Source organism: Amblyraja radiata, chromosome 1, assembly GCF_010909765.2.
Source record: "Amblyraja radiata isolate CabotCenter1 chromosome 1, sAmbRad1.1.pri, whole genome shotgun sequence".
Classification (NCBI taxonomy): Eukaryota; Metazoa; Chordata; class Chondrichthyes; order Rajiformes; family Rajidae; genus Amblyraja; species Amblyraja radiata.
The window spans coordinates 63021879-63046938 of NC_045956.1; the positions used below are offsets into that span (position 1 = coordinate 63021879).

General features: G+C 41.7%; 1 protein-coding gene across 3 annotated transcripts in view; it reads left to right on the forward strand.

Annotated features, from left to right (window-relative positions):
• The window catches only part of ank2 (ankyrin 2), a 524159-nt gene that overhangs the window by 75123 nt on the left and 423976 nt on the right, over positions 1 to 25060 (forward strand). For all 3 annotated transcript variants that reach the window (XM_033023003.1, XM_033022993.1, XM_033023145.1), the window contains exon 2: positions 7186 to 7247. In XM_033023003.1, the coding sequence (XP_032878894.1) occupies positions 7227 to 7247 (21 nt within the window). In that variant the 5' untranslated portion in view covers positions 7186 to 7226. The remainder of the gene's footprint in view (positions 1 to 7185; positions 7248 to 25060) is intronic.

The window sequence follows — 25060 nt, forward strand, 5'->3', positions numbered from 1 at the left end:
TATCTAGCTTTCAACGTTTTAGACGTGCTGGTATGTCGTACCCTCTCTGCTTCAGAACATTCTCAAAGGGAAGGGTGAGAGCCAGAAGCTCTTCTACAATTGGCACAAATTGCATGGGTAGAAAATGAGATGAGATCCTACTGAGTGAATATTGGGAGTTAAAAAGGTTATAAAGCAGGACCTCGAGAATCATAATGTCATTACTCCCCGATCCACATTAGTGAGAGCACGAATGGAAGGAAAGGACATATGGCTCAAGAATTAGTACAGGGGGCAGGGATTCAGATTTTTGGACTATTGGGATCACATCTGGAGCTGAAATGACCAGTACAGAGACGGGTTACACCTGAACCACAGGAAATCTAATATACTGGCAGGCAGATTTACTTGCGCTGTTAGGGGGGGTTAAAACTCGATTGTTAGGTGGGTCGGATCCAAAGCAGTAGTGAAGCAGATGAATTTCTTACCTAGACTGGGACTACCCTAGTGCTAAGAGTTTCCCCATGGATTGTCACCTTGTCGTGGTGGAGAAGCTTGTGGGGTCCTGAGATCCTGAGAGCGATGCCATCTGGAGCTATGCTCCTGGTAGGGCCACCCATGTCGGTAAGGTCGAGGGGGAGGTCCCTGACAAAGAGCAATCCAACCAAGACCCCAACGGTGGAACAGATGGAGAATTAATTAATGGAGTGTCACAATGGCTGGGAAGGCAGATGAAGGCTGCAGCAGAAAAGGGTCCCCAGTCGTATTGGACTCCATGCCACTGGATCCTGACCCAGATCTGTCAAGGACCATGTGGTGACTGTCTGTGGACCAGTCTCCCCACTTTATACAAAGTCAAGCACAGGCGTCCTCCCAAAAGAGGACAGTCATACTCATTTCGGGTGACCGCCGATGATAAGCGCTGATATTTATTGGGGTTTGGATTTGTCAAGTGTGTTCAGGAAAGTTTCCCCTAGTAATATATAAAGGGCCCTGATATGTAGAAGACAAAGCTTGACCTACTCTTGAAAAATAGAGCTGGGCAAGCAACTGGGATGTCGGTACTGGAGTACTTAGTAACCAGCAACTGGGGTACTATTAGTTTTTAAATAGTTGTGGAAAAGGACAGAAGTGATCAACAAGTTAAAAGTTTTAAAGGCATATTTTAACGGTACTAAGCTCGAACTTGCAAAAGTTGATGGGAGTAGTTTGCTTGCAGGCAAACAGATGTCTGGCAAATGGCAGGCTTTTAAAAAGTGAGATAGCGAATGTACAAACCCTGCATGTTCCTGTTAGAGTGAAGGGCAAGACTGACAGCAGTGAGGCACTCTGGATGACAGATATTGAGCCTCTGGCCATAATTGCAGAAGCCCTGGCTGAGATACCTGCATCATCTTTAACCATGGGTGAGGTGCCAGAAGACTGGGGGATGGCTAATGTTATAGAGTCATAGGGAGTCAGTCACATGGTGCGGAAACATGCCCTTTGGCCCAACTTGCTACACTGACCAACATGTCCCATCTACACTTGTCCTACCTACCAGTGTTTGACTCCTATCCATGTGTGATAGTGCCTGCTTCAACTATGTCCGCTGGCAGCTCATTCCATTTAGCTACCACATACTGTGTAAAACAAACGCCCCTCAGGTTCCTATTAAATCTTTCCCCTCTCACCTTTAACCCATGTCCTCTAGTTCTTGATTCCTCTTCCCTGGGTAAAAGACTTTGCATTTACCCTGTATTCCTCCCATGATCTTATACATACATCATCCTACTGAGCTCCAAGGAATAAAGTCCTGGCCTGCTAAACCTCTCCCTACAGCTCAGGCCCTCGAGTCCCGGCACCATCCTTGTAAATCTACTCTGCACCCTTTCCAGCTTAACAATATCTATCCAATAAAAAGGTGACTAAAAGTGAACACAATACTCTAAATGTGACCTTGCCAATGTCTTGCGCAATGTTAACATGACCTCCCAACTTCTGTAGCACATTACCAGACACAGGCTTCTAGTCTAAAAATAACCTTCCACCATCATCCTCTGCTTCCTTCCATGAAGCCAATTTTCTATCTAGTTGCCTATTTCTCATAGGATCCCATGTGATTAACCTTCCAGAGCAGCCAACCATGCAGAACCTTGTCAAAAGCCTTGCTGATATTCCAGTTCTTCCCTGAACTTCCGGCGTTCAAGAGAAAACACCCAAATGTGTCCAACCTCTCCTTAGAGCTGATACCATCTAATCCAGGTAGCATTCTGGAAAACCTCTTCTGCACCCTCTACAATGCATTCACATTCTTCCTATTCTGAGATGACCAGAACTGCACGCAGTACTCTAAATGCGGCCTAACCAAAGTCTTATGCGGCTGTGTCATGACTTAGTTACACTGGTATTTGATGCCCCAAACAATGTGGGCATGCATACCATACACTTTCGATACACTTCGGGTCGAGACCCTTCTTCTGAAGAGGTGTCTCAACCTGAAACGCCACCCATTCCTTCGCTCCAGAGATGCTGCCTGTCCCGCTGTGATACTCCAGATTTTTGTGTCAATCGTTGGTTTAAACCAGCATCTGCAGTTCCTTTCTACGCACTTTCTTTACCACTCTGTCTACTTGTGTTGTTATTTTCAGAGAGCTAAGGACCTTGCCCCTTAGATCATTCTGCACATCAATGTTGATAAGGGCCTTGCCATCGATTGTATACCTTCAGCAAAACACAAATGCTTTGTATTACATGCCTTCCCCTTATATTCACCCCTCACGAAGTGAACACCTCACATTTGGCCCAATTCCCCACTTCATCTACATCCTATTGTAATTTTAGATAACCTTCCTTACCGATAACTGCCTTACTGTCTGTACAGTAACTTTCTTACCAGAGACGTTAGGCTTATTGTTCTCTCGATCCCAGGTTTTGTTTTGTTGTTCTTCTTAATCAGAGTTACATGATCAGTCACCCTACAATTCTGGGACCTCACCCATGTCCAATGATATGCAGTCTCTTTCAGATGAGATGTAAACGTCTCCCTACAGAATGTTTCTTTTATATTTATTTAATTTGTTTAGTGTTTTAGTGTATTATTTTTATGATTGCCTCGACCAATTGCATTATAAAATATCACAGTGGTGTGAAACAATCTCAATTGTCAGATTTCCAAGTTATTTTTCTTCTGCTGACCTCCTTGCCCGGGCATGGTTCCACAGGCATAAGGCATCTTCTTGCACCTCTTCTGGATGCTGGTTGACAATCTATGAAGGATGCACTATTTGAGTTTGATCCCTTCTTCTGACAGCTCCCAGGAAGGTTCTCAAACTGATGTGGCATGTGGGAGCCCTAGCAAATGCTCTCTTCTCCAATCTAGTGCAGCAACTGTATTGGGTTTCACTGCCCTGTCTGATATCAATAATTCATTGCTTGTCAAATTGGGAACCTCCCCAATGAAAATAGTTTAGGGATTACAGATCTGCTTCCAGTTTATTGGATTTGGGTGTGATGGATTAAAATGTGGAGATTTTTGCCTTTGAAAGATACTGTGAACAATGATTAAGAAAGAACTGCAGATGCTGGAAAAATCGAAGATAGACAAAAATGCTGGAGAAACTCAGCGGGTGAGGCAGTGTCTATGGAGCGAAGGAATAGGCGACGTTTTGGGTCGAGACCCTTTCTCAAACTGATGTGGGGGGGCGGGAAAAAAAAATGAAGAGGGAAGGGGAAGGAGGGAGAAAGCAAGGTCTACCTGAAATTGGAGAAGTCAATGTTCATACCGCTGGGGTGTAAACTACCTAAACAAAATATGAGGTGCTGCTCCTCCAATTTGTGGTGGGACTCACTCTGGCCATGGAAGAGGCTCAGGACAGAAAGGTCGGATTCGGAATGGGAGGGGGAGTTGAAGTGCTGAGCCACCGGGAAATCAGGTTGGTTATTGCGAACTGAGCGGAGGTGTTGGGCGAAGCGATCGCCAAACCTGCGCTTGGTCTCACTGATGTAAAGCAGTTGGCACCTGGAACAGCGGATGCAATAGATGAGGTTGGAGGAGGTGCAGGTGAACCTCTGCCTCACCTGGAGAGACTGCTTGGGTCCTTGGATGGAGTCGAGGGGAGAGGTAAAGCGACAAGTGTAGCATTTTCTGCGGTTGCTAGGGAAAGTACCAGGGGAGGGGGTGGTTTGGGTGGGAAGGGACGAATTGACCAGGGAGTTACGGAGGGAACGGTCTCTGCGGAAAGCCGAAGGACTTTAGTACTACAGTTCCTAACTGTTCCTAAGGACTTTAGTACTACAGTTGTGAAGTGATGTGAAGTCAAAATATCAGTGACAATAAACGAGTTCGGTATTACAACTGCGCATGCCCAGGTCATTGTTCATTCGAGATAATCATTCTCGCCAGCTGAGCTACTGTGTGTGTACGGACCTACGTATTCATTTCAATGAGATTTATAAATAAATGTATCCGTCAAATATGTCAGCAGTAGGCCACAGCGGGCTGCATAAATCCATAATTATATCTGTTTAAATTGTTGACTCAGTACAGCACCTGCCTTGAAAACGCAAGAATGCCTGGAACAAACCTGTCAATTATCAAATCCCTGGCATTACTGTCACAGCCATTCAAATTCAATATTGATTTACACGAATTACAAGTTGTGTGGTCAACCAATTTGAGACAGTTCTTACATTCCTAACTAAACAACCTTCCTGGATTGAAGGAAACGAGGAGAATGTGCAATAGGTTGGGAAGGTCATATTGTCAGATTGGATTCGAACATGCTGGTTAAACTTTCAAGGTGGGTTGGTTTAAATAAAGATGTTGTCGCTTTAGCCTCTGGGGTTGGTTCCAGTCTGTCAGGGCACACAGTTGGGAGCCGGATCTGGGTGACCAGGCGGTGATAATTATGAGAATTTGCAGCCATTTGAACCGCAGCCAAACTAGTGGCTTCACTCAGGAGTGGGTCGCAGCTCCCCAGCTGACGGGACCTGTTCTTGTTCTCTTTGAAGGAGGCGCTGCCCGCCCCAGCGAGTGGGCAAACGTGTTGCCAACCCGTAATATGAGTGGGAGTATTTTCTCAGACAGACTTTGTCAACAGTTGGGGTGGGGGATCTGGGAGAGAGCTGGCGATGCCGCAGTCGGAACAGTTTAATAACAACATCAAATTAAATATATTTTTACACATAAATTATGAATGATGATAAGAAAATGTTTCAAACACAAGTAATATTTTCTTATTCCAGTAGCAAACACATTAAGGATTAAATGTAAATAATGAATCCTTTAACTTTTTGAATATCTCATAATTGCAGATTAATGAATTGAACTAGAACTGGGACTGTGTAGTGTGTGAACAGCAGAACAAGAAAGGAAGCTATTGAGTTGACAGAATTCTAGATTAATTCCTTGGTAGAATAGTTAACAATTTATACACAGTTTATACAGCGCTGAGTTCTCTTTTTTAAAAATCCCGAATGACCTTTGACAAATCCCATGATTCCTTGCGTTTATCAAAATACTGAACTTGCTTATTCTGGTCCTGCAAACATTTTTGATATATGTCAACAGGACACAGGCATATTTATACATATTTATGCTCTCAGTACCCCGCACCCACCTACTTTATGATGAATGAGAACTGATTTTCAGGTGGAATCGGTGATTATTCTAGATATGAATGATGTCATGCTGATCATTTCTCTGTCACGGTGAAAACATAACTCTGATCAATTGAACATTAATTTTCACAACTCCGCTCTCTACTTAGCTATTGAAATCAGTAAGTTCATTCTTAAAAGGCCCGATCTGAAACCAATGAAAATCTATGAGGCAGGGTCTAAATTCATTTATTGAGCTTCTTATTGACTGCTAGATTGAAAGCTAGTTGAGCTCACATACAGGTGAGAGATATGGAGCAAAAATATCAGCCTTGGTTTCTGCTGTCTATTGTACTTCCTTGTCCATTGATGAAAAAACAAATAATTTAATATTGTGTGTGGACTTGCATAATCTGATAGTCTCCAAAGACTCGCTGTTAAACTCTAGCATGAGGTACCCATACTTTGAAGCCTCAGGAATTGGTGTTTTCAGAAATAAAGATTAAGTAGCTCTCTGCTCCAGAATAAACTGATTGAAGGCAGCACAGTGGTGCAGCGGTAGAGTTGCTCCCTTATAACACCAGAGACCTGGGTTCAATCCTGACTTCAGGTGCTTGTCTATATGGAGTTTGTACGTTCTCCCCATGACCTGCGTGGGTTTTCTCTGGGTGCTCGGGTTTCCTCCCACACTCCAAAGACGTACAGGTTTGTAGGCTAATTGGCTTGGTATAAATGTAAATTGTCCCTAATATGTGTACAATATTGTTGGTGTGCGGGGATTGTTGGTTGGCGCAGAGTAGGTGGGCCGAAGGGCCTGTTTCCATGCTGTATCTCGGAACTAAACTAAACTAAAAATAATTTTATATTCATCCTCATTTTTAAAATGCTGAGTATTGCTGATAAATCATATGATTTATAAATGTTACTCAAAAAGTATTTGGAGAATTGCGTGCCGTTCTAGTCATCCCATTACAGGAAAGATGTGGAGGCTTTGGAGAGGGTGCAGAGGAGGTTTTCCAGAATGCTGCTAGGATCAGAGGGTTTCATCTACAGGGAAAGATTGGACAGACTTGGATTATTTTTTCTGGAATGTTGGAGGTGGATGGGAGACTTGATAGAAGTATATAAAATTATGAGAGGCATAGATAGGATAAACAGCCAGAACATTTTCCCCATTAATAAATGTCCAACACATGTCCTATAAAATGAGAGGGGAAAGTTTAATGGAGATGTGCGGAGCAAGTCTTTTACACAGAGAGTAGTGAGGGCCTGGAACACATTGCCAGGGGTTGTGGGGGAGGCAGATATAATAGTGGCATTTAAGGGGCTTTTAGATTGCCACATGGAAGTGCGAGGAATAGAGGGATATGGATCATGTACAGGCAAGTGAGATCAATTGGCAATGTGTTCAGCACAAACATTGTGGTCCGAAGAGCCCATTCCTATGCTGTTCTTTGTTCAATATAGTAAAGTATTCAAATCTTGCTTGGTTGGTGATTATGATCAAAATACAAATTTAATCAATGTTAGTTATTTTCTTTTTTGTTTCTAGTAATAAAACTGAGGAATAACGTAAGCATTTGCTAGTTGCATTTTTGTCTAATTATTTATGTTTTTCTTTTGTAGGTAAGTAAATGAACATTATTATGAGGAACTGACATGGAAAGATGAGCACCATGTTACAGAAGGTACCTGTTCTATTTTACTGGTGTATTGAGATGCCCCAAATAATTGCCTCTGCTAGATTTCTGGGTAAACTCAGGATTCTCAGCTTCCATTCCTTTGGTTTCATTCCTTTTGACCTTGTCTGTTTTTAGTAAGGTTTGTGAATTAATGAATGCTGCTCAACTAACAAAATGGACATATTGGAGCTTCTTCCAAGTACAAATATAAATGTAAGCGAATCTTGCTCATCTTGATGTCAACATTGCCTCTTAGTCTTGGCAAGAGGATGGGTATTAGTGGTTTAAAGTCGTGTCAATAAATCTAAATTTAAAGGAGCATTGTGCTGTACAATGTAAAAGCTCTCAATTTTCCTGTATTTTTTAACATTCAGAATTTAGGAATGATGTGGCCAATACATTGATAAGCACACTGTGATATATGTACCACAGTGCCATGGCACTGGGTGACCTCATACTGTCAAGTCATTGCAGCATATGTTTGCCTTCTGGCCTTGCATAGGTGAAGTATAGTTGAACCGGAACTGCTCCAAGCCAATTCAACTTGAATCCAACTCCAAATTACAGGGATAGAATCCGCTTTATTTCCTGTTTTTTCTGATTGTACCGAAAAATGATCTCATGAATAGGGAAATCATCCGTTTTACAAGGACTCCCCAAATGCACCAAGCCAATTCAACAGATTCTACTTGAATAATTTGTATATTTAGCTTCATATTTACACTTAATTATCTTTTAATTCAATACACTGATTTAAAACGAGGTAACCTTCAGTCAAATGGTTATATTCATGCCGGCTACTCTCAGTTTATCTTTTTTGATTAACTTTGGTTAATGTTTATCCATTCCTTCCACAGATAATGATTCAAATAATGAATTATTTTAAATGATTCAGCAAAACATTTGAAAGCATATAGAATATGTGATTCATAGTGCAGAGCTGGACATGGTTTATTTTTAGTGATCTAGATTTTTTGTCTTTTTTTCTCCATCCAATTCCTTGAAAAAGGAGATTGGCAGTACTTGGATGACATCTGATGAATTATTCAAGATATGGTTTAGCAAACCATGAGTTGATCAAGGACTTAAGTGTATCAGATCGCTGAAAAATCTATGCTGTAGTCCCACACTCTGGAATCACTATGTAGCATTCTTCTGCTGAAGCCCTATTATACATTATAGGGCGGCACGGTGGTGCAGCAGTAGAGTTGCTGCCTTACAGCTCTTCAACGCCAGAGACCCGGGTTCGATCCCGACTACGGGTGTTGTCTGCACGGAGATTGTACGTTCCTGTCCTTGCGTGGGTTTTCTCCGAGATCTTCGGTTTCGGCCCACACTCCAAAGATGTACTGGTTTGTAGGTTGATTGGCGTGGATTTTCTATACTTGGTATAAGTGTAAATTTCCCTAGTGTATGTAGGCTTGTGTTAATGTGGGGGGATCGCTGGTCGGTGCGGACTTGGTGGGCCAAAGGACCTGTTTCCGCGCTGTATCTCTAAACTAAACTAAAAAATGAAGTTAAAGGGACGGGGTCACCCGTCACCATGTCTCCTTTGGCTACTTTATGTAAAGGGAAAATCAAGGTATATTTTAAAAGAGTTGTGTTATTTATAATGATTAAAACACAAAGTGCTGGAGTAACTCGGCAGGTCAGGTAGCAAGTGCGGAAGGAATGAATAGGCGAAGTTTAGCGCTGGACTGTTCAGTCTTAAAAGGGGTCCCCACCTGAAACATTGCCTATCCATTCGTACTACAGGTGCTGACTGACCTGAAGAATTACTCCAGCATATTCTGTTTTACTCAAGGTTCCAGCTGCTGCAGTTCCTTGTGTCTCTGTTATTAATGAAGAAATAAGGAACTGCAAATGCTGGAATTTTGTGCAAAACTCAATTTACTGGAGTAACTCAGTGGGTCAGGCAGCTTCTGTGGAGGACAAAGAACAAAGCTTCATAGAAAGAACTGCGAAGAGCTTCAACAAATCAAAACTTTTTTTGTGCAGAAATATCATCTCTTAACAATCCCTCCTGTGCCATCTGCTGGAATTGTATGACATTACCAAAGCACAACTTGGATACACAGGAATGCTGAAATTGATTTATTATTCCGTCAATTTATATGGTCTCCAGTGATTAATAATTGGTTCATTTTGTTATGAATTTAAAACATCTTAATAAGAAGTGGCAAACCAGGATTTTAAATGAAATTTGCAGCTAATATCCGAAAGAGAGAGAGAAAGACTCGTGGGCTTATTTGATAAGTTTAACAGCCAAAATATTCACATTTTTCTGACAGTTTTATTATTACGTGTTTTAACATAGTGTGTATCTTTATTTAGGGTTTGGTGTATGAGACTTATTGTGGAGGCGATAAGTCTTCTAAAATTTCCAATAGTATACGTTACTAGAGCTACCTATCCAAAAGTCATTGTGACTTAAATTCTTACACTCCAGGAGATGTATACGTCTTTTCTGCATAATTAAGTGACAGAATGGATTGCATACCCAATATATATTTTTTTGCCAACTTAATGTGCAAGGCATGATTAGTAAGTTTGCAGATGACACTAACATGGGTGATATAGTAGACAGCACAGATAATTATCAAGAATTACAGCAGGACCTTGGTCGGTTGGACAAGTGGGCTGAGGAATGGCAAATGGAGTTTAATTCAGATAAGTGTGAGGTGCTACATTTTGGGAAGTCAATTCAGGTCAGGTCGTTCACAGTTGGATCCTGGGCAGTGTTGTGGAGTGTTGAAGTTTTTGGGAAGACAATAGACAATAGACAATAGGTGCAGGACTAGGCCATTCGGCCCTTCGAGCCAGCACCGCCATTCATTGTGATCATGGCTGATCATCCCCAATCAGTACTCCGTTCCTGCCATCTCCCCATATCCTCTGACTCCGCTATCTTTGAGAGCCTTATCTAGCTCTTGAAAGTATCCAGAGAACCGGCCTCCACCACCCTCTGAGGTGGAGAATTCCACAGACTCACAACTCTCTGTGAGAAAAAGTGTTTCCTCGTCTCCGTTCTAAATGACTTGCCCCTTATTCTTAAACTGTGGCCCCTGGTTCTGGACTCCCCCAACACTGGGAACATGTTTCCTGCCCCTATCGTGTCCAAACCCTTAATAATCTTATATGTTTCAATAAGATATCCTCTCATCCTTCTAAACTCCAAAGTATACAAACCCAGCCGCTCCATTCTCCCAGCATATGACAGTCCAGCCATCCCGGGAATTAACCTTGTAAACCTACACTCCCTCAATAGCAATAATATCCTTCCTCAAATTAGGGGACCAAAACTGCACACAATACTCCAGGTGTGGTCTCACTAGGGCCCTATACAGAAGGACCTCTTTGTTCCTATACTCAACTCCTCTTGTTATAAAGGCCAACATGCCATTCGCTTTCTTCACTGCCTGCTGTACCTGCATGCTTACTTTCATAGGCTGATGAACAAGGACCCCCAGATCCCGTTGTACTTCCCCTTTTCCCAACTTGACACCATTTAGATAGTAATCTGCCTTCCTGTTTTTGCTACCAAAGTGGATAACCTTACATTTATCCACATTAAACTTAATCTGCCATGCATCTGCCCACTCCCCCAACCTGTCCAAGTCACCCTGCATTCTCATAACATCCTCCTCACAGTTCACACTGCCACCCAGCTTCGTGCCATCTGCAAATTTGCTATTGTTATTTTGAATCCCTTCATCTAAATCATTGATGTATATGGTACATTGCTGCGGTCCCAGCACCGAGCCTTGCGATACCCCACTAGTGGTACCCCACTGCGGCACCCCAGTGCCTGCCATCCTAAAAGTATCTAAGGATCTAAGAGTATCAGTACATAGTTTACTGAGAGGTGTCGCAGGTAGATAGGTTAGTGCAGAAGGCATTCATCAGTCAGGGAATTAAGTATTGAGTCTGAAGAAGGGTCTCGACCCGAAACGTCACCATTCCTTCTCTCCGGAGATGCTGCCTGAGTTACACCAGCATTTTGTGTCTATCTTCAATTGAGTATTAAAGTTGGGATGTCATGTTAGAATTGTACACGGTATTGGTCAGGCCACAGTTAGAGTATTGTGCTCCGTATTGGTCATCCTGCTCTAGGAAAAATGTCATCAAGCTTGAAAGACTGCAGAGAAGATTTATGAGGATACTTCCAGGACTTCAGGGAGAGGTTGGGCAGGCTGGGACTTTATTCCATGGACCACAGAAGACTGAGGGGTGATATCATTGAGGTTTATAAAATCTCGAGTGGAGTAGAAAAGGTGAAAGGGTGAATGCATAGACTTTTTCTAGGTTGGGGGAACAAGATGGCAAAGTGAACGGGAAAAGATGGGGCTACCTACATGTTCGAAAGCACATTAAAAAAAACTGATAGTGTTGATGCAAGTATATCATTGCGGTTATGAAGTGGGCACCTCCCTTCACTGGTGTTTCGTTGAATTAGGCCCACGACACATCAGGAAAGCTCAGCAGTTAGTTCTGGCATCCCAGAACAACCCCCCTTAATACCTGCTCTCACCTCCTATGCTACCAGTATCTACTAAATAAAGAAAACTACACACGATTAATTCATTTTTAATAAATGTTAAACACTCGCATCCTCTCTTCCACTTATCCTAACCCATCATTAAACTCGTAATGCCACAAATTCAACCTTGCATATAACAGGATACACTTGCACAGAATACACCTACAAAGAAATATACATACCGCATGTTATACATTTCCTTGCCGTGTACAAAGCCATGGTGACTGTCCCAAATTAACACATTGTCTTTCAAATTGGATTAAATCCTGTCCTGAAGAATTCTCTCCAATATCTTCCTAACCACTGTTGTGAGGCTCACTGTCCTATAACTCCCTGATTTATTTCAACTCCCTGTCTTAAATAAACATTTGCTACTCTCCTGCCCTCCTGTGGCTAGAGATGACACATAGATAGATCTTCGTCAAGGCACCTGCAATCTCCTCTCTTGCCTCCCACAATAACCTGGGATAAATCCCATCAGGTCCTGAAAATGTATCCACCTTAATGCTCTTCAATAACACCTCAACATCTACTCCTTCACTCACTCTGGCAATGGAGGAGGCCCAGGACTGAAAGGTTAGGCAGAGGGTTATTTGCACTTCCTCCAACCTCATCGACTGTATCCGTTGTTCCTGGTGTGGACTCATACATTGGCGAGACCAAACGTAGAATGGGCGATCGTTTCTCTGAACACCTTTGCTCAGTCCGCCTGGTCCTACCTAATCTCCCAGTTGCCAAACATTTTAACTCCCCTTCCCGTTCCTACACTGACCTTTTTGCCCTGGGCCTCCTCCATTGTCAGAGTGAGGTCAAATGCAAATTGGAGGAACAGCACCAATTTCGCTTGGACAGCTTACAAGTCAGCGGTATAAATGTTGATTTTTCTAACCAAGTAACCCCTGCATCCACTCTCTCTGCCCCTCCCCCACCCTAGCTGTTTCACTGTTGTCGTCGTGAGTTCTATTGTCTGCAACTTGTTTTCACCTGGCCACAGCTAATAACTTCCTTTATCATTGTGACTTTTTTTGCATGTCTTTCATTCATTTGTTCTATATCTCTCTATATCACTGTCTATATCTCTCATTTCCCTTTCTCCTGACTCTCAATCTGAAGAAGGGTCTCAACCCGAAACTTCACTTATTCCTTTTCTCCAGAGATACTGCCAGACCCGCTGAGTTAATCCATCTTTTTGTGTTTATCTTCCGTTTAACCAGCATCTGCAGTTCCTACTTATACATTAACACCTATGTCGTTGTGATCACTATCCTCTAAAATACCAGTCACCTGGCCAGGTTCATTTCCCAACACCAGTATCCACATTTTGTCTTGAGAAACCCTCTTAGATACACCTCACAAACTCTGCCCTCTATAAGCGTTTGGTAGTGAGCAAGTCCCAGTCAATATTTGCAGGTTAAAGTCACCCAATAAAACAACCCTGGTGCTTTGCATTGTTTGGTAAACTGTCTACATATCTGTTCCTCTATCTCCTACTTTGAATTTGATTTGTCTCCTTTGTTGGATTCTTAGAGCAGCTTGTAATGGAGCCGACCAGAGAAAAGGCAATTCTGGATTTAGTGTTGTCCAATGAACCAGATATGATAAGAGAACTCGAGGTAAAGGAACCGCTTGGAGGTAGTGATCATAATATGATTAGTTTTAATCTGCAATTTGAGAAGGAGAACGTTAAATCGGAAGTGGCAGTGATGCAGTTGAACAAAGGGGACTATGAAGGCATGAGAGGGGAGCTGGCCAAGGTAGACTGGAAAGGGATCCTAGCAGGAATGACGGTGGAACAGCAATGGCAGGAATTTCTGGGCATAATCCGGAAGACGCAGGATAATTTCATTCCAAAAAGGAAGAAAGATTCTAAGGGGAGTAGGAGGCAACCGTGGCTGACAAGAGAAGTTAGGGATAGAATAAAACTAAAAGAAAAGATGTATAGCACAGCAAAGAGTAGCCGGAAGCCAGAGGATTGGGAAACTTTCATAGGACAACAGAAGGAAACAAAACGGGCAATACGGGCTGAAAAGATGAAGTATGACGGGAAGCTGGCCAGGAATATAAAGAAGGACAGTAAAAGCTTCTTTAGATATGTTAAGGGAAAAAGAGTAGCAAAGGCAAATGTGGGTCCCTTGAAGGCAGACACGGGTGAAATTATTATGGGCAACAAGGAAATGGCAGAAGAGTTGAATAGGTACTTCGGATCTGTCTTCACTAAGGAAGACACAAAGTGGAGAACTGTACTGGAGGACAGAGGATCTAAGGGGGTAGAGGAACTGAAATAAATTTTCATTAGGCGAGAAAAGTATTGGGTAATGGGACTGAAGGATGATAAATCCCCTGGGCCTGATGGTCTGCATCCCAGGGAGGTGGCTCTAGAAATAGTGGACGCATTGGTGATCATTTTCCAATGTTCAATAGATTCAGGATCAGTTCCTGTGGATTGGAGGATAGCTAATGTTATCCCACTTTTCAAGAAAGGAGCGAGAGAGAAAACGGGGAATTACAGACCAGTTAGCCTGACTTCGGTGGTGGGAAAGATGCTGGAGTCAATTATTAAAGAGGTAATAATGGGGCATTTGGATAGCAGTAAAAGGATTAGTCCAAGTCAACATGGATTTATGAAAGGGAAATCATGCTTGACTAATCTTCTGGCATTTTTTGAGGATGTGACAAGTAAAATGGATGAAGGGGTGCCAGTGGATGTAGTGTATCTAGACTTTCAGAAAGCCTTTGCTAAGGTCCCGCACGGGAGACTGGTGACTAAAATTAGAGCACATGGTATTGGGGGTAGGGTGTTGACATGGATAGAAAATTGGTTGGCAGACCGGAAGCAAAGAGTAGGAGTGAACGGGTCCTTTTCAGAATGGCAGGCAGTGGCGAGTGGAGTGCCGCAAGGCTCGGTGTTGGGGCCGCAACTGTTTACCACATATATTAATGATTTGGAAGAGGGAATTAGGAGCAACACTAGCAAGTTTGCGGTTGACACAAAGCTGGGTGGCAGTGTGAACTGTGAAGAGGATGTGAGGAGGTTGCAGGGTGACCTGGACAGGTTGAGTGAGTGGACAGATGCATGGCAGATGCAGCATAATATAGATAAATGTGAGGTTATCCACTTTGACGGCAAAAACAAGGGGGCAGATTATTATCTCAATGGGGTTAGGTTAGGTAAGGGGGAGGTGCAGCGAGACCTGGGCGTCCTTGTACACCGGTCACTGAAAGTTGGCTTACAGATACAGCAGGCAGTGAAGAAAGCTAATGGAATGTTGGCCTTCATAACAAGAGGATTTCAGTATAGGAGTAAAGAGGTTCTTCTGCAGTTGTATAGGGCTCTGGTGAGACCACATCTGGAGTATTGTGTACAGTTTTGGTCTCCTAATTTGAGGAAGGACATCCTTGTGATTGAGGCAGTGTAGCGTAGGTTCACGAGATTGATCCTTGGGATGGCGGGACTGTCATATGAGGAAAGATTGAAAAGACTAGGCTTGTATTCACTGGAGTTTAGAAGGATGAGGGGATATGAGGGAGAAACATATAAAATTATAAAAGGACTGGACAAGCTAGATGCAGGAAAAATGTTCCCAATGTTGGGCATGTCCAGAACCAGCGGCCACAGTCTTAGAATAAAGGGGAGGTCATTTAAGACTGAGGTGAGAAAAAACTTTTTCACCCAGAGAGTTGTGAATTTATGGAATTCCCTGCCACAGAGGGAAGTGGAGGCCAAGTCACTGGATGGATTTAAGAGAGAGTTAGATAGAGCTCTGGGGGCTGGTGGAGTCAAGGGATATGGGGAGAAGGCAGGCACGGGTTATTGATAGGGGCCAATCAACCATGATCACAATGAATGGCGGTGCTGGCTCGAAGGGCCGACTGGCCTCCTCCTGCACCTATTTTCTATGTTAGACTTGGCCATGACTGCCATTTATCTAAGGTGACACCCTCTTCCTTCTAAATATTGATGAAGTAGAATTTTGTGACTGAAGTTCCCCTCTGCCAAGAAAATCAGAAAGGATACTCTCTGTCTACAAGGCCTTGTTATTTTTTATTTGGAAATTGCCTTTATGTCTTGTTGGAGGTGGCAAAGTAACTCGACCACTTAACTTAATGTGGGATAGAGTCAAGGGAAGTGTCATGGTTTAGGACCAGCGGTGCTGACTTTCACTGTCCTTGATAAGTTCATCTCTGTTCTTGGCTGACAACAGGGAGGACATTTGAGTATTTGGGCCCTCGCTGGGCATGGGAGCGATGAAGAATCTACATAAGTGGTGGTTATCATTAAGTTGCCGAATCTGCAGCACCTCCTATTTCGCTCGAGCAGCTTATAACCCGGCGGTATGAATATCAACTTCACTAAGTTCAAGTGACCTGCGCTTTCCATCACTTTCCATCCCTCCCCCTTCCTAGTTCTCCGACCAGTCTGAATGTCTCCCTGATTAAATGTTATCTTTATATGCTTCGTTGTCACCTTCCCCAGTTAACAATGATCTATTCTACATTTCCCTTGACCTTCGTCCCCTTTGATGTCATGTTTTCACATCTTACCCTCCCATATCTCTGTGTCTCCCTCTCCCCTGACCCTCAGTCTGAAGAAGGGTCTCGACCTGAAACAACACCCATTCCTACTATCCAGATATGCTGCCTGACCCGCTGAGTTACTCCAGCATTTTGTGTCTATCTTCATGCTCTTTCCACCATCATTTGTTCATTTGGTCACTTCTTTTAGTTTTACTTCAGCCTTCAGGTCGCTGTTGATTTCTTATCATTCTCTCTAGAACCTTCATGTCTTTCCTAAATTGTGGTATTCCAGTTGTGGCCTAGTAAGTGTTTTATACAAATTCAACATAACTTCCTTGTTTTTTATTCTGTGCTATTATGCAGATCAGGATTCCAAGTTCTGCCACATATGGATTTTATACACATTCACTTACAGATCCGTCTGATACATTTTGAATACTTTAGTACAATTGGAAATCATCCACAATTCTTGTTTATTGAGATTCCCATCATCATGATGAATGACCTAAATATTGAACATCCAGGACTTATTTTATGGGGCCATAATTAGTTATATAAAGATTTACATTTTTTGGAAAAAACAGGATTTTGTAAGACGTCATGTCCTATACCCTGTGTAGGAAGGAACTGCAGATGCTGGTTTAAACTGAAGTTAGACACGAAAAGCTGGAGTAACTCAGCGGGACAGACAGCACCTGAAGAAGTGTCTCAATCCTTAAGAAGGGTCTCGACCCGAAACGTCACCTATTCCTTTTCTCCAGAGATGGTGTCTGACCCGCTGAGCTACTCCAGATTTTTATGTCCTATAACCCTAATGTATATCGGTAAAACGCAACAAAATGCCTTCTGGAAATCCTTAAGGAGAACAATCACTGACGCACTTTAAAAAAATCAAGTTATTCATCGAAATAACGTGACCTTCACCAATTCACACTGCCATTCTTTGAAAGATGATTAATATCCGAGTCCTGTCACAGTCTTTGATGATAAAAGAAACTCCCATCATTTTGATGTTGTTGACAGTTCTACTGCCACTTGACTCACTCTCATCCCCTAAGCAAGGGAGTGACATTTTCAGCTTTTCGGTTGGTAGAGCATTGACAATTTATGATTTAATTTGATAGCCTGGGGTAGAAACCATTTGTCAGGCCATTTATTTTCTCCATTACAAAATTATTTAATTTGTAGTCACCATTCTTCCCGTTGCCTATTTTTGAGTTCTCTTTTACCACCACTATTTTTGACATTTCATCCATTGTCACAAGCAGATAATAAAACATTTAATAACTGGCACTTTCCAATGATAAGTACGCTGCCCGTTTTCTTCTGGGATCACATTCCTCTTTTCCACTGTTTCCATGATAATAAAAACATTTTCTTTGTATCGCACTGTGGCTTTTATATGCCTGTTTGAATTTTATTGTCCTTGTTTATATCTTTACTTCTGGCTTGCTATTGTTAATCACAATTGTAGACAATGATTGGCTAATTGCAAAAGTGGATTTTATTTTGTCATGTACAAGTACTGTTGTTCTCCCACTATTCACCTCAACTGGAGAAACTGCATTATTTGTCCATCAGGGTTAACTTGGTTCCAGTGCCAAAATAATGTAATATATTGTAATTTATGGGAGATGTTGCATTATGTATTGTATTCTATTTGATTAAGTACTGAACCGTAATAAACATCTCATTATTCAGCTTTTTCTATTCTACCCTGTGGCTACTCTCACTGTACACACAATGTTTGCTCCTACTGGACAATTATTACACACTATCATTTTTATACCTAAGGGGAATTATTTTAAGTAGAATTTGAGTTCTAGGTCTCCCCTTTGTAAATGTTACTCTTAATCATGCATAGTTTCTGTTTTTACTTTAATAATCTAGTTTAAAACAGACCGATTAAGGCCATTCTTAAATAGTACCTATGTTAATTCCACTAGCATTTATTTTTACTGCTTAAATATAGTTAGTTTTTAATAAGTTAGCAGCCACGGTTCTTCATTATTTCTTTGGTGACATTTATTCCTTCTCATTTCAAAAAGGACAGGTCTGCCCATTCCCCCTAGGATATCTTGGAACCCATTGTTTATATGCATTTGCAGAACCAGAAAACATAGCCCATATGACACCAATCTAAGCCTGACATTTGCATTGTTTTATTGTTGTTTTATTATTTCTTGTAATACTATCTCTGAATTTCAGCAGGCCGAATTTCAAAAATCTTTCTCGGGGATACATTTGATCAAAGTGGCACCCATGGGAAACAGCTGGATTTCAAATATCTAGCTGTATATGAATAAAGTATAAGCATTGAGTTTTTCTGTAGACCTGCAGACATTTGTTCTCAGCTATTACACGTCATACTGGCAGTTCAAAGTGTAGACAATTTATTTAAAAATAAACATTTTGACAATGCCTTCATACACAGATGAAAATGCACACTTTGTTGCAATGTTGTGGTTTGTTTCAAATAGAGGGTTCATTCGCCTGACCACAGTGTTAAGAATATTCCAATTGTTTGTTCAACCAATTTATTTAAAAACATGACTTTTTCTTATAAGGATTTCCTTTAAGCATTCAATTACAGTTTATTTAATATCCCTCTATTTTATTATATTGTTTGTTGGTATTAAAGTAATTTAAAGTAAGTGCTTTCCTTCTTCACTTATTCCTTCTCTTTCACTTTTTCTTTATCTGTTTTTCACTCACGCTCACTAATCTATTCTTCACTTTTCACAACCTCTTTTTCTTCTCTCTTTTTTCACTTCTCTCTCTTAAAAAAAAAGGAGTTGTACAGAGAATGTAATATGTTAACATAATTTTTGTACCAATGCATTGTACTCACTTCTAATAAATTAAAAAAAAAAAAGTAATTAATTGAGCACTTAATTGAGTAATATTTAGAAAAAATTTGTGCCAACTACAAAAACACTTCTGGAACGAGACTTAGAACATAGAACAGTACAGCATAGCACAGGAACAGGCCTTTGGCCCACAATATATGTGCCAAACATATCACAAGTCTTTAACCCTTTCTAAAAATTATTTGTATTTTGTTTTAAGTAACCGTTTGTCTTGCCCCACCCGTACATCTACTTTAAACTATCGCCCTTGATCCTTAAAGCAATATCCTCTCACCTTTGTAATTTCCACACTTGAAAAAAATTCTGAATATCTGTCTGTGCCGTTCATAACTTTATATAATTTTATCAGACCTCCGAAGTTCCAGGGAAAACATTCCATACAACGTATACCCTCTAATCTGGGAATAATTCTGATAAAACATTACTTCATACTCTCCAAACCTCCACATCCTTCCTGTATCTACTTTGTCTTTTCTCTCAGTGCACACACATTTGCTTTTAATCAATGTGCTATAAAGCTTTCTTGACTTTCTGAACCTTATACTCAGTGCCCTGAACAATGAAGGTCTTCACCATTCTATTTTCTTGTGTTGCCACTTTCAGCGAGCTATGCACTTGAACCCCAAGATCCCTCTATACATCAATACAGTTAAGGGTCTTGCCATTAACTGAACACTTTCACCTTGCATTTGACCTCCCAAAGTGAAATACCTTGCACTTGCTCAGATTAAACTCCATCAGTCATTTCTCTGCCCATTTCTGTAGCTGACCTATATCTCCCTGTATACTTTGACAGCCTTCCTCGCTGTATGTAACTCCACCAATTTTGGTGTTATCTGCAATTTTATGAAGCAACCCATCTACATTTACGTCCAAGCCATTTATATATATCACAAACAACAGAAGTCCCAGCACAGATCCTTGCGGACTTCCATGGGTCACAGACATCCAGCCCGAATATCACCCTTTTACCACAACCTTACAACATGAGTAAACCAGTTCTGAATCCAAATGACCATGATGACTTGGTTATTTGGATATACTACTATCAGGTCTTCCCTCAGCCTCTGACACAGCAGAGAAAACAACCAAGTCCTTCTTTCACCAAGTTTGTCCTATCTCTCATAATTAATACTCCCTCATTCATGCAGTATCCTGGTGAACCTCTTATGCGCCATCTCCAAAGCTTTCACAACCTTCCTGTGAAGGGACGACCAAAACTGCATATTTGGCATAACGTGAACTTGATAAAATTACAACGTTCTTCTGACTTTTAGACTCAATGATGATGATCTAGGCTCAAATGCTATGTGTTGGTGAATTCCACAGATTTTCCACACTATGCAAAGAAATGTCTTCATCTCTTGATACCTACACTGATCTTTCTATTTTGGGCCTGCGTGATGCCACAGGCAAACTGGGGGAACAGCACCTCATATTCTGCTTGGGTAGCTTGCAACCCAATGGTATGAACATTGAAGGTACACAAAAAAGCTGGAGAAACTCAGCGGGTGGAGCAGCATCTATGGAGCGAAGGAAATAGGCAACGTTTCGGGCCGAAACCCTTCTTCAGACTGTTCGGGGGTGGGGACAAGAAAGGAAAAAGGAGGAGGAGCCCGAAGGCTGGGGGATGGGAGGAGACAGCAGCAGGGGGACTGAGGAAGGGGAGGAGATAGCAAGGACTAACAAAATTGGGAGAATTCGATGTTCATGCCCCCAGGATGCAGACTCCCCAAACGGAATATGAGGTGTTGTTCCTCCAATTTCCGGTGCTGCTCGCTGTGGCCATGGAGGAGACCCAGGACAGAGAGGTCGGAGACGGAGTGGGAGGGGGAGTTGAAGTGCTGAGCCACCGGGAGGTCAGCTTGGTTATTGCGGACCGAGCGGAGGTGTTCGGCAAAACGATCGCCCAACCTCCGCTTGGTCTCACCGATATAGATCTGCTGACATCTAGAGCAGCGGATGCAATAGATGAGGTTGGAGGAGATGCAGGTAAACCTCTGTCGCACCTGGAAAGACTGCTTGGGTCCTTGAACGGAGTCGAGGGGGGAGGTAAAGGGACAAGTGTTGCATCTCTTGCGGTTGCAAGGGAAAGTGCCCGGTGAGGGGGTGGTACGAGAGGGAAGGGAAGAATTGACAAGGGCGTTATGGAGGGAGCAGTCTTTGCGGAAGGCAGATATGGGGGGAGATGGGAAGATGTGGCGAGTGGTGGGGTCACGTTGGAGGTGGCGAAACTGACGGAGGATTACTTTTTGTATATGAACATTGAATTCTCCACTTTGAATTATTGAATGAATATTTTATTGTCACATTTGACACGTCACAGTGATATTCTTTGATTTGCATACCCAGGGTATTGCTACATAAAGGGTGCTGACAGAGTTATAAAATATCCCGTGCCAGGCCCTCCTTTGTTCTCTCCCCCTCACGGCGGTTTCCCCACGTCGGGTCCTTGGATGTCCACTATACTTCTTATAATTTTATATACTGTTATCATATCTCCCCTCATTCTCCAGCATTCCAGATAAAACAATTCATGTTTGCCCTACTTTTCCTTATAGCTAATACCACATAATCCAGCAACATTCTGCTGCATATGTAGATTAGTCAAGCGGGATTTCCCTTACACAAATCCATACAGACTTTTTCAAATTGTTCCACTTTTTTAAGGTGCACTGATATAACGCCATTTATCACCGACTCTAGAAATTAGGTATTGACATTGGTTTATTATTGTCACATGTACTGAGATACAGTGAAACTTTGTTTGCCTGCTCTCTGGTCAAATTATACAATACATTGGTACAATCAAGCCACATGTAACTATAGTGCCTCCATGGTGTACCCTGGGCAATGCTTTCCCGTGGAAGTTTGAAGTGTAGATGGAGTCGATGGTGGGGGATGGCTGATTTGTATCTTGGACTAGGCTGCATCCACAATTCTTGGACAGGGCTGGCCAAACCAAGTTGCCTCTGTCTCAAAATACTACTATCCTCCCCTACTTGGCACCATCTGAACATCATCCTTCATCCCCTTCTCCTTTTTATGCTGGCTATTTTCCCTCTCCACTCTTGGTTCTGATGCAGTTTGAACCTGAGATATCGATAGTTTATCCCCCCCACTCCTCCCCCTTCCACTCTGCTTCAATGAGTGGCACTGTGACGCAGCAGTAATGTTGGTGCGTTACAGAGCCAGAGACCTGGGTTTAATCATGACTATGGCTGCTGTTTGCGTGGAGTTTGTACATTCTTCCTGTGATTGCTTGGATTTTCTCCGGGTGGATCTCACATTCCAAAGACGTGAAGGTTTGTAGGTTAATTGGCTTTTGTAAATTGACCCTAGTGTGTAGGATAGGACTAGAGTTTGGGCGATCAATGGTCAGTATGGATTCGATGGGCCAAAGGGCCTGTTTCCATGTCGTATCTCTAAAATTCTAAAACTAAAACATGGTGCTCAAACTGCTGAGATTTCCAGCAGATTCTTTGCTGTTCTGGATTTCAACCTCTGCAGCCTCATGTTTCTCTTTTATCCTACCTGCTAAAGCTAGCTCATGCCCACATAAATTTCTCTTAAGTGTATTTTTTACATCCCTTATGCTCCAGGTTCACTTCACAGCTGCCAAAACCTGACATATGCATTCTCCTTTTTCCTGACCAGAGCATCAATATCCTTCATCGACAATGGTTCCCAGAACCTGCCAGCCTCGCCCTTCACTCCAATAGTATCATGCTGGCTCTGAACACTCCCAATCTGACATTTACAATTATTTGATTTAATCAAGTTGAATGTTAATCAAAATGAGATTGTCAGTCAAATTCTGAACAATACTTATCCTACAAGATGCACTTGATAGCCTGGGTAAATATGTAACAAAAACCTTCACATACTATTGTGCTCAACTGCTTCTGTTTATCTGCATGTTTCATGAGTTGAGGTCATGTTTTTTAAAGAAATAATGTTCATAAAGTAAAAGTTTTAATAACACACTTGCATAGTTTGAACAGAAAAAAATACTTTATCATTGAGTATTATCTTTAGCTTTGGTTGGTAAAATATAATATTATTGATTGTATACATGTATTAACTTTCATTGGTTTGTTAAGTATTGTAATAATTATTTGGATGGCAACTAGAGCCAAATGTGTAAATATACCACAAAACTAACGAAGATTTGTATATTTTACTAAGTGATTAGTTTTAATTGTTTGTAATTTGTAATTGTTTGGGTCAAATAAAGTAAGATTTTGGGCATCTCTTATTTGCCATGGCTTTTGAAATGAGTTTAGTTGATTTTACAGTGAACTCATGAAAATATGTAGCAAGAGAAGAAGAGATGGGCTCGATGGAATGGAAGAATGTACATTTTATGAAATGACACCCACGCCAGACTGTTTAGACCAATGGTTATTAAGGGTTGAAACTAGTGTAGCCTGCTATAAAACCAAGCCACATAATCAAACTGGATCAACTAAGTTTCAACAGTGTACCTAATCACCTAGTGTGAAGGCGGATGTTCTTTCCACGATTATAACAGAATGGTGAACAATTATTTTGACAATTAAATGAACTATCTATGCTTTATGTGAGACAGGCATCGTGAAATGGATTGTCTAAATTGCAAACAGAAATATGTCTGAGTGTACATAGTCATCATTAGAAATTGAAATCCATACCTCTCAAAGCATTTGCCTTGATAAATTGCTACACAACTAACATTTCATGGTTCTTTTAGCATACTGCTGTATTTTTCTCTTCACCTGGACAAAAATGATTAATGGAAACAAGGTTTATAGGAATTGTACAACGAAAGCTTGCTTACACTCATCACTTAAAGTAAGAGCTTTCACACCTCATCCTGAAGAACAAAATGGTGCGCGGACAATTTATAGAAGTTCCCATTGACCGTTATGAGAAATGTCTGTTTTCGAAGTTTATTATTTGATAAATTGTAACCAAATTAATGGAAAGATTTATTTACTGCTACTTTTCAGGACACTGGTGTTGCAATCATATAAAATGTTTTGTTGTGAAATTTCTTAGCAAATCTTTTTTGGAAGAGATCTGATAATGATTTTAAGGATTTGGGAGAGTAATTAAGTATATACGCTCTCAGCGGGTATGGAACAACAATTGGCTACTTGTGATAAAATAACAAATTTACCTTTGTGCTAGAATGTACAGAAGGCAAGGGAATATTTTATTGCAACCTGCACTTGGTAAGATTAGTCAGAAAGTTCATCATACAGTAATTGAGTGATACAGTGTGGAAACAGGTCCTTCGGCCCAACGTGCCCACACAGGTCCTTCGGCCCAACATGTCCTAGCTACACTAGTGCCTCATTTAGCACGCATTTGGTCCATATCCCTCCAAACCTGTCCTATCATGTATCCTCTTCAAAAAATGCATCTTTGTGTTGTACCTAAAACACCATACTTTTGAACTGGAATGTCAGAGTCTGACAGTTGTGCAATAAGGGGCTGTCCCACTTGGGCGACCTAATCCGCGAGTTCTGGCGAGTTTGCCCTCGACTCATACTCGCAACATGGTCGACACGAGGTCGTACGAGGTCTTTGTAACTCTCCTTCATGCTCAAGAGTAGTCCCCGTGTACTCGAGGCTTCTGCTAGGTTGCGTCGTATATTTCAACATGTTGAAAAATGCCCGCGAGTAAAAAAAGGTCGCCATGGAAAAAATCGATAATTTTTTTACTCGTAGGTTTAGTCATAGTAGGTCGTAGTAGGTCATAGTAGGTTGGCATGTTAGTCGTAGGTAATCGAGGGTAGTCAAAGGTAGTCCTAGATAGTCTTCATCATGGTCGAAGGGAGGTCGAAGGAGATCGAAGGAGGTCGTCTTCACTCTCCACTATTCGGTGTCTAATTTTCCCGAAGTTAGTC